The sequence below is a fragment of the Phlebotomus papatasi genome, chromosome 1, assembly GCF_024763615.1.
Source record: "Phlebotomus papatasi isolate M1 chromosome 1, Ppap_2.1, whole genome shotgun sequence".
NCBI lineage: Eukaryota > Metazoa > Arthropoda > Insecta > Diptera > Psychodidae > Phlebotomus > Phlebotomus papatasi.
This window is the reverse complement of record NC_077222.1, coordinates 22,198,195-22,213,632: the sequence shown is the minus strand read 5'-3', so window position 1 is coordinate 22,213,632 and position 15,438 is coordinate 22,198,195. Positions and strand designations below refer to the sequence as shown.

General features: G+C 34.4%; 1 protein-coding gene across 1 annotated transcript; it reads left to right on the top strand.

The window, feature by feature from the left end:
• Positions 1-2,492: 2,492 nt before the first annotated feature.
• On the top strand, positions 2,493-15,436 carry LOC129798190 (E3 ubiquitin-protein ligase HRD1). Its single transcript, XM_055841214.1, has 6 exons — positions 2,493-2,944; positions 3,008-3,064; positions 3,130-3,318; positions 3,382-3,761; positions 9,050-9,686; positions 14,835-15,436. Exons 1-6 carry the CDS (start codon positions 2,816-2,818, stop codon positions 15,291-15,293), a joined length of 1,851 nt encoding a protein of 616 aa, XP_055697189.1. The 5' UTR covers positions 2,493-2,815; the 3' UTR covers positions 15,294-15,436.
• The last annotated feature ends 2 nt before the right edge of the window (positions 15,437-15,438 follow it).

Below are 15,438 nucleotides of genomic sequence, written 5' to 3'. Positions count from 1 at the left end.
TGATCATTTTGTTGTATTCTCAATTTCTTATCTGTTGTTTCAGACTCACAAGCAGATTTAATTCTGCTTCTTTTGCTGAATACTGTGATTTTCTCAAACTGTGGTGGAAACAAAAATATTCAAATAGATATTATTCTACATTTTAGGTCCAAAAAAGGAGATTCCAGGAGCTGTTAGATAAATGAATTTTAAAAACAGTGAAAGAAAACTTATTTTTAATAAAAATAAATAAATAAATAAAATTATGACTTATTTTTATTTACATTTATTCTTAAAATCAGTCGAAATAAATCTTGAAATTATTCTTTTGCGGTCTTATATTTCTTAAATTTAATCTGCTAACCTGGGGAAGTTACGACAAGTTTCCATACAAAATTTTCAATAATCAGCATTTGCCGTAACTTCTTTTGCTCACTTGCGTGGCTTGTAATTTGCAGCAATTGCAATATTTCTCAATAAAACGTTTACAAACTCTTTCAAATATCGAAAGACAGTGCGAATAATGCAACACTAAATCATTTTAATTCAATATTTGTGAGAAAGGTGAAAAAAAAGTGAGAAAAAATCCTTGCCCATCTGTCATTAATTCAAAACAAAACAAGTGACGTGGCGCACAAAATTTATTCAATAAAAGTTACGAAATATTTTAGTGACAAAGATAACAGTTTAATTGACTAATTTAGTCAAATTAAGGCGCTTATTAATCACTAGAATGACTAGAATGATTTAAATTTATATAATGCATTTTAGAATATTGTCGTAACTTCCAAGATTTCCATACATTGGAAGTTACGGCCTTATAAACGATGGAAGTTACGATAAAATATTATTGTCTTTCTTCTAAAATATATTTCAATATTTCAGCTTTTAAATCAGGAACATGACGTTTCCTATGTTTGCCATATGTTTCAAGCGTGCCGAAAAAACTTTTGAGTTTATTAGCTATTTTCTGTCATTGTAGAATGAATTAGGAAATAATACTAAAACAAAATAAAAGCCAATTTAATATAGAATAGGCAAACGAAAACCCCAAATTGGCAACCTACGTAGTTTTGGAGATATCTCGTGAAATGTGTACGAAAGCAGGAAAAAATTTACAGTAAAACTGGTCGCATTCTTCAGAGCTAATGTCACCCCCCTGTTTTAAATCATTTTATAAAGATTTTCTCGAGTTAACTTAGGGGAGACTGTGGCAAAACTTGTCAAAACGCATATTTAATTCTTTCACGAGCTCTGAGAAAACTTAACCGTTTTAAAATGAGCATATTCTTATAGAAAATTTACTGCTCTACAGTGGAGTCTCGAGTCCATGTCACTTTTTAAAATTATCAGCGATTTTTAGTATTGAAATTGCTCGACGGCTTCCACTTTCTTTGCGATTGTGGTACTTGTCCTTGCTCTCTTCATTATAGATCACAATTATCACAACTACTCAATAAAGTTTGCCAGAAATATTAAAATAATTATGACAATATTGCATGACGCGTTCTAAAAAACATAACCTAACTTAAAATCAGTGTTTTGAAATCAACGGTCGATAAATTGTGGACTATAGAGCGATGGCCTATAGCGAGAGCGAGACTCTACTGTACAACATTGCAGAAGACTATTTTCCTCTATCTCGAAAGAAATGTGATTTTCGAATCATTTTCTAAAAGTCGATTTTGTGGAGATTCTCAAAATTGTTGGGACAAATTTTGTCAGTCTTCGGATAATTAGTGACGTTTTACTCTCGCAAACGTTAAAAATATCAAATAGGCATATTTTTATAGGAAATTTATTCCTCTACAACTTTGTCGAAGATAATTTTTCTCTATCTTAACGAGAAATGTGCTTAAATGGAGCTAATCAGTATTGTATTGCTATATTTTCTGTAAGTCAAATATTCCAAAAATAGGGCTCAAAATTTAATTATTTTTTATTTTACATAATCCCTCCTCGAATCCCTTGAAACTCTGTAAGTTTAAAAAAGTTCATGAAGGCTATCTATAATAAAAATTTCAAGCCTCAGTCTCTTTTATTTTAGAAAATAGTGAATATTGAAATTTTCGTTTTGACAAATTTTGCCCCAGTCTCCCCTACAGTTTATTAGTTCAACTTTTATTATTTTGACTCAAAAGTGTCGCATTCAGGGCTCATTTTTAAGAAAAATAAAGCTGAACTGAAAACTTCGTCTCCTGAAAAGTTGTCAAAAGGAAGTTACGACAAATGCTGATTTAACTGACGTAATATTAAGAATAAAAAAATCTTAATATTTTTTAAGCCTTAAAAAGACTTGAAATTATGAAGAAAAGATTAAATTTTAATCTTTTTTTCTCTCAGTGTAAGATTAAATAAATTTACATTTTAATTTAATTTTAATAATTTATAAGAATAAATTTATAAAATATTTATTTAAAAAAAAACAAACCGTAAATCTTTAAAAATTTGTCCCTTTCATTTTTAAAATTTACTAATTAATTGGACGAAATCAAAGTATTCAATGCAATTTTTATTTATTTTATATAATAATTTGTGCAATAATTTATATAAAAAAGATATTTTTTTAAATTTTGTAGCCCTTGTGGCACTCTTGAATGGATGGTGCGTGGAACGTATTTACCCTTTTGAAAAAATTCGCTGTGGAACTGGTCTAAAAAGGTGGGGAAATGGCCTGTGGAAGGTGTGGATAGTCCGTGGAAGTTGTCAGAAAATTTCTTCCCCTGACGTGTACTTTTTTTGTTTTTCGTGCTCCTTTGGCAAAATTCAGTATCATTTTTGCAATATTAATATATTTTTCGAGAGTATCAGCCTCTTGGCTGCCGATATCCTCAAGATGCGCTCTGCGGCACTATCCCTGGGCCTGACATTGGCCACATTCACTGTGATTGCCAATGCGATCTACCAGAAGAAGCAATTCTATCCATCTGTTGTCTATATCACTAAATCTAACTCCAGTATGGCTGTAAGTTTGGCCAGGAAGTCCAGCCAATACCTTGGGTAATTCACGTGATTGTCTGTCTTTCAGGTTATTTATATCCAGTCGATGGTATTTGTGTTGATGCTGGGAAGGCTCATGAGGAAGGTGAGTTTGTAATTGGGCTTTCCGGAAGGGGTTTTCCTTGACTTTTTGGGTTTGTTTCCTTGCAGATCTTCCTTGGGACTCTGCGGGCGGCTGAATTTGAGCATCTCATGGAGAGATTCTGGTACGCCCTGACTGAAACTTGCTTGGCATTCACAGTCTTTCGTGATGATTTCAATCCAAAGTTCATAGCCCTCTTCACGGTGCTCCTGTTCCTCAAATCCTTCCACTGGCTGGCTGAGGATCGAGTTGATTATGTAAGTAACCCCCTTCCTGATGAATCTTCCAGGAAAATCCCTTAATCTTTGAGAAATTTCCAGATGGAAAGGAGTCCTGTGATTGGATGGCTATTCCATATCCGAGTGGCAGGATTGGTTTCTGTCCTTGGTATCCTGGACTACGTGATGATTATGGTCGCCTATCACTCCACAATCTCCAAAGGAGCTTCTGTGCAGCTGGTCTTTGGCTTCGAGTACGCCATTCTCATCACAATGGTGGCCAATACCACCATCAAGTACATCCTCCATGCCACGGAATTGCGGTCAGAGAGTCCCTGGGAGAGCAAAGCCGTCATCCTGCTGTACACGGAGCTCTTCATCGGGCTCATCCGGGTTGCCCTTTACATCTTCTTCTTCATCATCATGGTGAGGATCTACACGCTGCCCCTCTTCGCATTCAGGCCAATGTACTACACAATCAGGTGAGTCTCCATGCCCTTTGACCTTTTTCAAAAATAATCTATCTTACCACAAAAGTCCTTGACCCGAAATTTTCATCTCTTGCTTTCCCAACGTCTCAGGAAAATACTTTTATTTTTGTTTACCACTTAACTCTTTCGTCTCTTTTGGGACTCTGAGTACCCAAAGAAGCATATGAATGTTCTGTGAAAAACAATGTTTTTTAACTCTTTCCGGACCGCAGCATATGCTGCAAGCCAATTTTACCATTTTTTAATAAAAAATATCTAAGCTCAGAAATTAATTAAGGTCCTACAAAAAATATCTTACATTTGGACATCCTTATAGTTTGTAATCATCCACAAGAATCGGATTTATATCAGTTCTGAATAATTAAAAAAAACACTGTTTTTCATAGAATATTCATATGCTTCTTTGGGTACTCAGAGTCCCAAAAGAGACGAAAGAGTTAATAATCCTTGGCGAGAGATTCTGAAGATTTTTTTCCAACTCAAAAGATAGCTAATCTAATCCCTCAGAACTTTTCTGAACATTCAAAGTTCCCCTGATCACCGTTAGTGTCTCTAAAATCGCTTTAAGTAACGTGATGCAATCGACAAGAAATTCACATGCAGCATATGCTTCATGGGGTAAAAAGTAACAAAATTAATCAATTAATTTTAATCTTTTTGGAGAATTGAATGATTTTCCTTTCGAATGTTGTAAAAATACAAATAAATTATCTATATTTTTAAAATGTTTAACACTAATATAAAGTATTATTTAAAAATATTTGATCAGTAAAAATTAAGTAAAAAAAAAATTGGTCAACAAAAAGTTAAAATGCATAGAATTTTACAAGAATAAAATGGTAAAAATGATATAAAAAAGAGAAATAGGAAGCTTTGCAGAATGCTCGAACTCACGAGAAAGAGCTCTCCGTGAATTATCTTTTCTTACAGTCTTTGAATGCATATTAATTTATTGCAAATTAAATTGATTCGTAAATTATAAAGACATTCCGAAATCGATAATTGCTTAAGAAAAGCTCATTTTAGAATGATTTAGCATGAGTAAAAAGCATACGGAATAAAAATGTAAATTTGAGGAAGGTATTAAATTTTTTACCGGTGCTTTACCGATTCATTGCCGATTGAAACCGATGCAGCTGATTTGGAAATATCAAGACCTTTCCAAAAGATCCAAATTCAAGCAAATCGGTTGAAAATTATGCCTTCTGAAAAGGTTAAACTTTGACTTTCAAAAATGTGTATCCGGAAATGAATGATATCACGTGGGCCAATTTTCAGATACAGTAGACTCTCTCTCAATCGGGAATATCGGGCGAAATGTCATCCGGTTTAGCGATAGAATTGAGCGTCAAAGCCTTTGTAAATTCCACAAAAACTGCTCAATTATAAAGAATCACGATAAAATAGGAAGAACTACAGCAAATTTGAGCGAATTAGCTTCATAATTAAACGTGAAAATTGTCAACAAAATTTGTCGCCTGATTGAGAAAAAAGAGTCGATTGAGTGAGAGTCTACTGTAAACTTAAAAAAGGGACAGATAATCCTAACCGGCTTATGTAGGTGAGATTCTTAACGTGAGCTAACTCGGAGTGCATGCAAATTCGATTTGGAGCTGAAGTTGGGAGACGCCATTCAATTATCTTGAATCAAATTCGTGAAATTATACAAATTTTGTATTTAAACCAAAATATCAAGGACTTGGATGAACTGGCACAAAAGTGATATATGGGTGAAATGTAGACCAGAATGTTCCCTATAATTTTCCCATAGAACATGATCTCATCGATTACTTAGAAGCCAAGATAAGCGAGGTTTTTTGTTTCTTAACTCGTTTTTTCATCCAGAGTGCCCCAAGTAGTGATTTGTTGAACTTCAACTATATCAAAGAATTGTTGTATTTTGTGGGACTTTCCATTTAAAACCATATTTTAAGTGTCTTGGTGGAGTAGAAGCAGTCAAATTGCCATCTGAGTGATTTCAAAGCGTTATTATGGGAAAAATCAATTTTTTCACACTTAAACGGCAAAATCGGAGTGATAGCGTAGGCTGAACAGAAAATGATGTATGAACGAAATGTAGACAGAAATCTCTACAATTATATGTCGAAGTAATCATCAAAATCGGCTCAGCGACAGTCGAGATAATTGAGGTTATGTGATATTGAAATTGGTTTTTCGACTGTGGCGCCCCTGGTGTTGGTCCCACGAAGTTCAAATGTTCTATAAAGTTGTAGAATTTGGTGAGATCTTTCATTTAAGCCTTTAATCATCAAAATCGGTCACATAGAACCGGAGATATGATTTTTTGAATTTCGTGAACTTTGACCCCTCATATCTCCGGTTCTATTGTAACCACAGCGCACTTACGCCCCATTTTGGAAACGTCCTTGACTGGACTATAACACTCTAAAATTTGATTAACTTGCACAATGCCGTTTTTGAGAAAAATGAGTTTGAATTTTGAGAAATTTTGACGTTATAGCAGCGCCACCTGTGGTGACTTTTTGAACTTCCATCTGAAAGTGCTCATCGAGATGAAACCAAACACTTAAAATTTTAATTAGAACCGGAGATAGAGGCCGGTCAATATTCGAACTTTGACCCCTTATAGCTCGGGTCAGGGGTTATGGATCGACTTAAGTATTTTTTTGTTTGATAGGTATAAGCAGCGGCTACAACATACTAAAATTTCAGCCCGATGTATAAACGAATTTCGGAGTTATTTAACTTAGAAAATTGAAAAATCTTCTTTTTAAAAATAGCGCACCTAGCGGTGGTTTTATGAACTTGTGATGTTAGAAGGGGAAGTGGCATTTCACGAGAGCTTTCCAAAACGCCCTCACTTTTTAAATTCTGACAATTAGAACCGGAGTTACGGCCATTTTAAGATATTTTTTTAGACCCTTATAGCTAGGGTCAGGGGGGTCGGAGGTTCTTAAGTTTGGTATTTATCGAAAGCTCTAAGTCCCAGCTATAACATACCAAAATTTGAGCCCGATCGATGCCATAGGGGCGGAGCCATTGAGATAACAAAAAAGAGGGGTATTCAAAATTGCGGAAGAAACCAAAAAAAACTTGCCGAAATCCGCACGTCGATATCTTTCTTAGTTTGGGAGCTATTAAACTCCAAAGACCGGACGGACGAACGGACGGGAACGGTTTTTAGCCACCCATATATTCGTGATCAGGAAGTGTCAAAACACGTTTTGCCAAAGTTTGAGCTCGATCGGACGACATGAAATTTTGTTAGGATTATAGTAGGTGAGATTATTAACCCTCTAACGGGTAAGACCGCCTCCAGGCGGTCTTCACAAAAATCACATTTACAGCGACAATAAAGGTTTTATTTATTTAAAAGTGCTATAGTGTCCTCGGTAATAGTCTTACTAACATTTTTTGAAAGTTTGAACTCATTTTGACTCTTCGTTTTGTTGCTATTCCCAGTTTTGTGTGACAGGTCAGAGAAAAAACAACAAAAAATATTTTGCAAAAAAACTCATTTCCATAAAAATACCGATTTGAAGCTATCTGACGTATCTGAAATTTATTTTTTACTGAAAGATATATCATTCTACTTTGTATATTTTATTTTAAAAAAAAATTTAAATTTTCTCACCTAGCGCCTGAACTAAAAAAGATAATGAAGAATGGATAGTTTTTTTGACTTTATTGGATCATAATTATCCTAGAAAACATTGTTTTACAACTTTTTTTCGCATATTAAAGAAAACACCGTTAGAGGGTTAACTCTTTCGCGTCACACTTTTATCCAGCAGATGAATTCATGTAAAATTGAGTTTTTCCTAATGCTTTATGATCAAATATAATAGTTCAGAGAGGAAAAAAAAATTCCATTGCGTGAAAACTCGGAAAAACCCCGGGTCATATATGACCCTGTTGTCCTCAAGGGAAGTGTATTTACCATTTTCAAAATCTATATCACGGGCTTTTTAAGAGTTTTTTTTTTGCTTGAAGTTATTAATTTGGCCAAAACCATGGCAAACTGGATTGTCTTGATGAACACTGTACTCCTGGTGTTCAAGGAATCTTCCTGGTAATCCCTTGAACAGTCACTGTCACAATATTTTGAGTGGTATTTGGCAAAAATAAACTTATCCACATATTTATTCACACACAATACAATTGCACAATATGGGACGCTTGCAGAATACTCTAAAATATTGCAAAATATGTTATAATTCATTAGATATAAGATGAAATGTCCAGGAGCAAGATGTTCCACCTGCATTTCACAAAGAAAAACAATGTCCCAACTACATTTCGCTATAAGTTTGGAACGAAAACACTGTTACCCTTGCCGACAATAGGGTCATATATGACCCGGAAAATTCTACACGCTTTTCTGGAAAATTGAGAGTAGTTTATTATATCAAAATTTGCAATATACAATCTTTGGATATTCTATTTTGTGTTTCTAAAGAACTTTTTGCTGAAAAAAATAAATTAATATAAAAAATTTTGAAAAAGAAAAGTCATTTCACAAAGTTCGAAATTAGTGATTTTTGATCTCAAATATTTTCTTTTCCTGAATATCTGGAGTGTTGAGAAAATTAGCCAAGAATCTTACATCCTTCTATTATGATGTCGTGCACAAACCGATAGATTTCAATTAATGTAAATAGTCAAAAAAATTGTTTTTTCCCCGGGTCATGTATGCTATATGTACCCTAATGACGCGAAAGAGTTAAGAATCTCACCTAATATCACTGCTAGAAAATTTTTAATGAAGAACTCAGCTGGCACAAGATTGAAATGAGTCGATTACACTCACTTATTTATTAGATAAAAATATTATTTTTGCTCTTTCTCAAAGTTGAATAGTTATATTATGTTACTGTAGTGACTATATTACGGAAATAAAAATAAAAATATTATTTTAAGATGGATTAGTCATAAACGATCCACATAGCGAAGCGCCCGGATTAGCACACTTGATTATACTTGCAAAAAATATTTTTAGAATTTTGGAAATGAATTTATTACGTCTTCGGCTTGATCTCTTAAAATAAGAATTTAGTTATCTATTTCTATTCACCTAAAAATTGATTAATTAATTGCCCCCTGTGATTAAAAGCTGAATCGTATCTCTTTCCAACTTTTCACGGCTCAAAGCGATAAGAGACACTGTTCTCAGTTTAGTGATAAAAATCCCCCATTTCACTTCGGTCGAACTAATTTTTCTCCTTCCGACTGAGAGAGATGTGAAGCTGAGTTTGTGATTTTTCTTTCTTGTCCATTTGACAAAAATCTCTGTATAGGAACTTCAAAAAAGCTCTGAATGACGTGATACTCTCACGACGAGCTATACGTAACATGAATACCCTCTATCCGGACGCGACGCCGGAGGAGTTGCAGCTGTCTGACAACATTTGCATCATTTGCCGGGAGGACATGGTGAGTCATTCGAAGAAGCTGCCCTGTGGACATATCTTCCACACGGCCTGCTTGAGATCGTGGTTCCAGCGTCAGCAAACATGCCCCACCTGTCGCCTCAATATTCTCCGGACGCCCGTTCAGGCCACTCCGGCGGCACCTCAGGCTGCCAGGATTGTTCCAAATGCAGCCAATCGACCAGCTCAGCCGGGAAATGGTCCAGTAGCTGCAAATGCCAATGCAGCAGCTCCTGGTCAGCCACTTCCAGCCGGAACACCGATTTTCCCGCCAAATCTGGCAACAGGGGCGACTGGAGCTGCTCCTGGAGCAGCTGCAGGAACTTCTGCCACTTTCCCACCCTTCTTGCCGCCCATGGGAACCCCTCCCATGGCTGGTTTTCCCATGATGACTCCCTATCTCGTGCCACCGCCGCCAATGCCTCCGGCTCTGGATACGCTGACGGATGAGGAACTGAATGCCCTCGAGGGAACGGAGAGGAGGCACGTTGAAGCAAGAATCAAGGTAAGAATCACCTGGATTCAAAAGACATAGCAACATTTTCCTGATATGCAAAATGAGATAAGACGGAAAATCCCTCAAAATCTGCGTTTCGTGATAAAAACAAATAAACAATCATTTTGTGCTTTGCAGAGGAAGTTGAAGAGTCCTCCAAGACTTTCATTGCCAACCTTAATTATGGCAATTTGCATTTATGCTAAGATATTGCAAATTTTACAAAAAGGTGCAACAGTAAAATTTGAGTTGCGTTTGATATCTGAGCCTCGGAAGAATATTTTTTATTCCCAGAAATATTACAGAAAAAAAATGAAAGAACATTTAACAAAAAAATATATTTCAGGAAAATTGTTAGTTCTGTCTATAAACAATTTTTTTGTCTTTAAATTACAAGCATTAAAAACACATTTACTTTGTGATGAGGTCATTTCTAATTTTAATTAACCACAAAATTAATGAAAGAGATCAAGGGGCATGTCACTGGTGAATGCAGAATACTCTCGTGAATATTGAGAATATTTCAAGTATTTTGAGAATATTTTAAGAATATTACTAAAAATTTTTGATGAATATCGTGAATTTTTAGAATGTTTTGCGATTTTTTTTTTCGAATACAGGGAGTTTCGCTTTCAAAGAAATTCTCGGGACCGAAAAAATGCCTACAAATTCACTGCAATGAGACAGAAAAATTGCATACAGTAGAACCCCGCTATAGGCCATCGCTCTATAGTCTACAATTTATCGACCGTTGATTTCAAAACACTGATTTTAATTTCCCAGCGACCACCAAATGCTAAGCCTTTTCAAATCAGCTGAAAAAATATATATTTTCAGCTAAGTTCTGCTAACCTTGAAGTGACACTAGCGATCGCAGCGGCAATTAGTCAAAGTTATTCTTTTTCCCCAATAGAGTGAGAGACTTTAATGAACTTGGTTTTTGTCTTTGCTGAGGTTGCCGGTATTGAATAGAAGCTAAATGTAAACCCTTTCCATTATTACAATTTCATGATTCTTACAATAACCACATTTGACGTTAAAAAATAAAACAAAAAAGATTGAAATTTGTAAAAATTTAAAAAAATAATATTTATAATATATTTGGAATAATATGTATTCTTCAACCTTTTCCGACCAATTTGGTTTTTGTATTGTTTAATTTTATCAAAAAAAATTAATTAATATTTTGAATCCATTTACCTAAATTAAAATTGCATTGCCAAGATTTCTTGTTCGCTTATTTCAGAAAATTAATAACCAAAGATATTCTTGGGAATTTTCAAGATATTTTAACATTTCATGAATTCTAAAATCGAGAAATATTGAAAAAATTTCGGAAACTCATTTAAATACTAAAAGACTAAGAATATATGAAATTTAGAGCCTATATGATTTTCATTTAATGGTACAGTCGACGCAAAATGATTTCCAACTAATTGGCATATTTTCCTGACTTTAAAGGTATTTGAAATCTCTCTTTTAAAAAATATTAACACGTATCATTTTAATTTAAAAAATAAATCATTAAATCGAGTAAATTTTTGATTTAAAAAAGAATATTTGCAGTATCAAGAAAAACAATAATTTGTTAATTTGCTAATATACCGCGATAATAAAAGTAATTTTTTGCGCAAAAATGCGCTTCAGAAAATTTATAATCCAAAAATGTTTTATTAGACCAATACAGCATTGGTCTAATAAAAAGTTTTCTAATAGATTTATTTTATTTTTTATTTTTATTTATTTTGAACACTCGAGCCCAATGCGCTCCATACCACTAAACCCACAGCCCGCCCATACCCTGACGCTGGTACTGAAGGGGGCGGCCGCCGCCGCCTTAACATTTATTTTTTTTGTAGTATTCTTAAAACCATCATTGAACTTACTAAGTAGAGGAGCCACATCTTTTAAAACGATTTTTTAATGCTTCTGCAACTTTATTTACCATAAATAAGTTAAATATGTAGAAAAATCTAGTTTCGCGATTAATTACAATAGTTTTGATCGAATGTGAGCATAATACATCGATGGCTGTTTCAGGAAAAATGACAATATTTAACCCTTTAACGACGAGACACATTTTACGGACTGAAAATCAACAATAAAAATTAAACTGAGAAACATAATCAATGATAAGTTTTACATCTAACCTTGGAAACTCCAACAGTCTGATTCGGTGCATTTTGTGCTTCTATGGACGATAGGGACAAAAATAGCCCAAAATTTTAAGTAATTTTTCTAACAATACTAATGAATAATATTTTTCGCTTGAGCTGAAAAATATTACGTATGAGTATTGTAGTTTTTATTGCCAAAAGGGTTTTGCTTAAAAAAATTGGAAGTATAAAAAATAAATAAAATCAATTATGAATTTGAGAATTTAAAAATTCGCTATTTTTGGTCTTAAATATTTACGACATAGCAATTAACTAGAGACTTGCAAAAAATATTCTAGATTCCTTCAACCTTCTACTTTACAATTATGTACAGACATAAGTAAAACATAACTTTAGGTAGTCAGGAAAAATTATTTTCTTTATGGGACACCGGTGTTCCAATCGTCCTTAAAGGGTTAATTGCGAAAATTGAGGAAAATATGCTTTTTTTTCTAAAGAAAAAAAATATTTTTCATAAATAATGAATAATTTTATAACCTTCGACTGAATATTTCCTCTCAATAAAAAAATTTTTTTTTCTCAAAAAAATAATGATGCAATTTACTAAAAAAAATGTAGAATTTTTGGTCGGGAGTATGTTTAATACTCCTATTTGACCATTCTCTATAGACAGCATACCGTAGCATAAATCCTATAACAATTAGGTAATGAAAATCGTGATTATAATATCCCCAAAGTTGATAAATAATTTCAGAGGAAATTCCAAGTCCATTTTGACATTTTGAGAGAAAAAGAAAAAAAAATGAAAGAGAACCCCATTGCAAAAGAAAGCGGAATAGGAATAACAAGCGAAAAATTCCTTGGAAGTTTCCACTATTTTTCCTTAAAAAATTCCATAGGAATTTTCCATAATAGGTTCCAAGGAAAATTTAATGGATTTATGTGGATTTTTCCACCAAAATAAAATGGAGAAAAAATGAAGCTGTCACATGCACCTCATGATTTTACTTTCGAATTTTATAGAAACGGCAAAGATTACGAGGATTATAATATGTTTTTATAAACCAGCAATAACGAATTGACACTTTGAGCAATAAAAAAATATTTTATTAAAACAAAATTTTTTTCCTAAAATAAATTAACATAAAAACAGCATTATTTTAGGTTGGCGACCTATTTAATGTAATCACTTCATTATTATCTACACGAAACGCAGCATCGCATAATTAATTATATTATAATTGCCACATGAATCACTAGAAATGTTTGCGGAAGGTTTGGAAACAAATTCTAAAAGTTGTCGCAACACCATTTTATTTGTTTGACATTTCAGAAAACTAATGGAAAAATCCATATAAAACTCTATGGAAAGATAGTGGAAATTTCCATATGTTTTTTCCAGCTTATCCCGCGGACATTTCACGTGTGAGTTTCCATATAAATCTTCCGCGGAATACCGCGGAATTTAACGCTGGAATTCCAGCATGTCGTACTAGTAAATTCCATGGATCACTATGATTTCCATGGAATTTCCGGCTTTAAATTCCATAGGAAAACTTAGTGGAATTTTAGCGTCCAATTTCCAGCGAATTTAGCCATTTGGACGCAAGTTTTCCATTGGACTTTTTTCGCGGAATTTTGCTATGGGGAATTTGCTGCTAAATGCTTCCCGGCGCCATCTAGTGGCAGTGTTTAGTTCTGCCATCATCCACTGCGAGCGCTAAACAGTGCCATTTTCATGTATTTGCTTAGCACTTTTTGTTCGAGAGCTGCTGATTGGTCAGCAGACCGATTCAGCAAAAAATGCTGAAAATCCTATTTTATTCTGCTAACTGTGCTCGCTGGGAGATTAACTAATTACTGGCACTTAACGGATTCATTACCGATTGGAACCGATTCAGCCGGATTGGAAATTTCAAGACCTTTCCAAAAAATCCGAATGTAATCAAATCGGTCGAGAAAGAAACCCTCCAGAGTAGATAAACTTTACTTTCAAAAATTTGATGTCGAGAAGTTTTTCGGTTATAGAGGTCTATGAAACCTATGCATGTTGTACAGTAGACTCTCGCTAATTCGGATCTTTTAAGATCGGGCTACTTTTTAATTCGGGCAGCAGTTAAATTTGAAAAAGGTTGTTTATATTTTTCATGTTTGTAATATATTTAGTATATATTATATATGTAGTAATATATTTTTCAGGGTTCAAATTTTAATTTTTAGCTCTTTTCTACGACAAATTTGTTGAGTATCCTACCCTACCGCAGTTTGTCAGACCGAAAAACGACAAAAAAACGGTCGGTAGGTTTAGTGTCAATCGGTAATTAAGATTTTCGCGATGTTTAAGAATGGAATCACTTTTAAAAATCTTTTACAACAGTTAACATATTTCGATTATACGGGCTTCAGACGTAAGGGCCAACATAGACTCAGGTTGATCCTCTTGAATATTTAGCCTGTAAAATTTTGCAGGAAAGATTTTTCCCAAATGATCATACACGGAGGGCTTAGGATCATCGATTTGATGGCCTTTGCATAAATTTTCTTTACCTATTTTTCTACTGTCCAATTTTTCAAACTAAATATTCTCGAGGATCAGCATGAGTCTATTTAGACCGTAATCACGGGCTTCAGACCTAAGGCTTAGCCATAGGGCTTAACTTTTCTAATATCTTATTAGTCAAGATTTTTTGGAAAATTTTGACTTAGGATTGAATTATTAAGGGCAAATAACCTATTATACATTTTGGAAAACCAATAAAATCGGTTACTGTTTAAGGTTTTGAGACCCTCGGGAACTGGGCTAAACCTCTAGTCTGAAGACGGTCTAAAGCTTAGCCATATGGCTTTACTCCCTTAAATTGTTATCAATCAGGAATTTTTTTTTAGAAATATTTGATTTAGGATTGGATATTAAGGCTAAATGATTAATTAGATTTCGAAAAGATTTTGAGACCTTCGGGAACTATACTTAGTTTCTAGTCTGAAGACTGCCTCTAGGTTCTTCATAAATTATTTATGAAAATTTTCCTTTTCTCGTTAGCTTCTGCGAAATATTCAAACGATGTTGGATGCTTCAGTAGCACTTATGAATCAGTACTCTGCCATTAATGCACAATTCCCACTGGGAAATGACTTGGCCACCTTCCCAAGTACTCCAACTTCTTCTGCTGCAGCCCAACCGGCAGCCCAGGCAGAACCCGAAGGTGCTTCGCCTTCGGGAAGTTCAGGAAGTGGAGACAAGACACCAGTTGAAGCGTCTCCGCCCGAAGGTGGAGGCTTGAGTCAACCGGGACCGTCCAGGAGGGATGAGAATGTGGTGAAATTAGAGGATATTGGCAGTGAAGAGCCGAGCATAGGTGCTGAGGATCCGGGCACGAGTAAGGTGGGCTTTGCGGAGATTCAGCATGTGCCTGAGTCGTCAGAAAGGGCAGAATTGCGCCAGAGGCGACTGCAGAAATTCCAGCCAAATGAAAACAAAGGTGAAGGCAAGTCCGATTGATGATGATCTTTTCTTACACAAAAAAAAAACAATTTTCCCCTTCTTTGTTGTTGTCACCCAAGGAAAAATGAATTAAAGGCAAAATAAGATAGATTTTCTTTGCATCAACTAAACATAAAAAAATATACTTTTAAGATTGAAAAGA

Bases quoted from the DNA above. Each gene is read 5' to 3' on its own strand.
- LOC129798190 (XM_055841214.1), top strand. From the start codon at position 2,816: ATGCGCTCTGCGGCACTATCCCTGGGCCTGACATTGGCCACATTCACT. The intron at 3,319-3,381 runs GTAAGTAACCCC...AGAAATTTCCAG, and splicing joins CTGAGGATCGAGTTGATTAT to ATGGAAAGGAGTCCTGTGAT. The intron at 9,687-14,834 runs GTAAGAATCACC...TTTTCTCGTTAG, and splicing joins ACGTTGAAGCAAGAATCAAG to CTTCTGCGAAATATTCAAAC.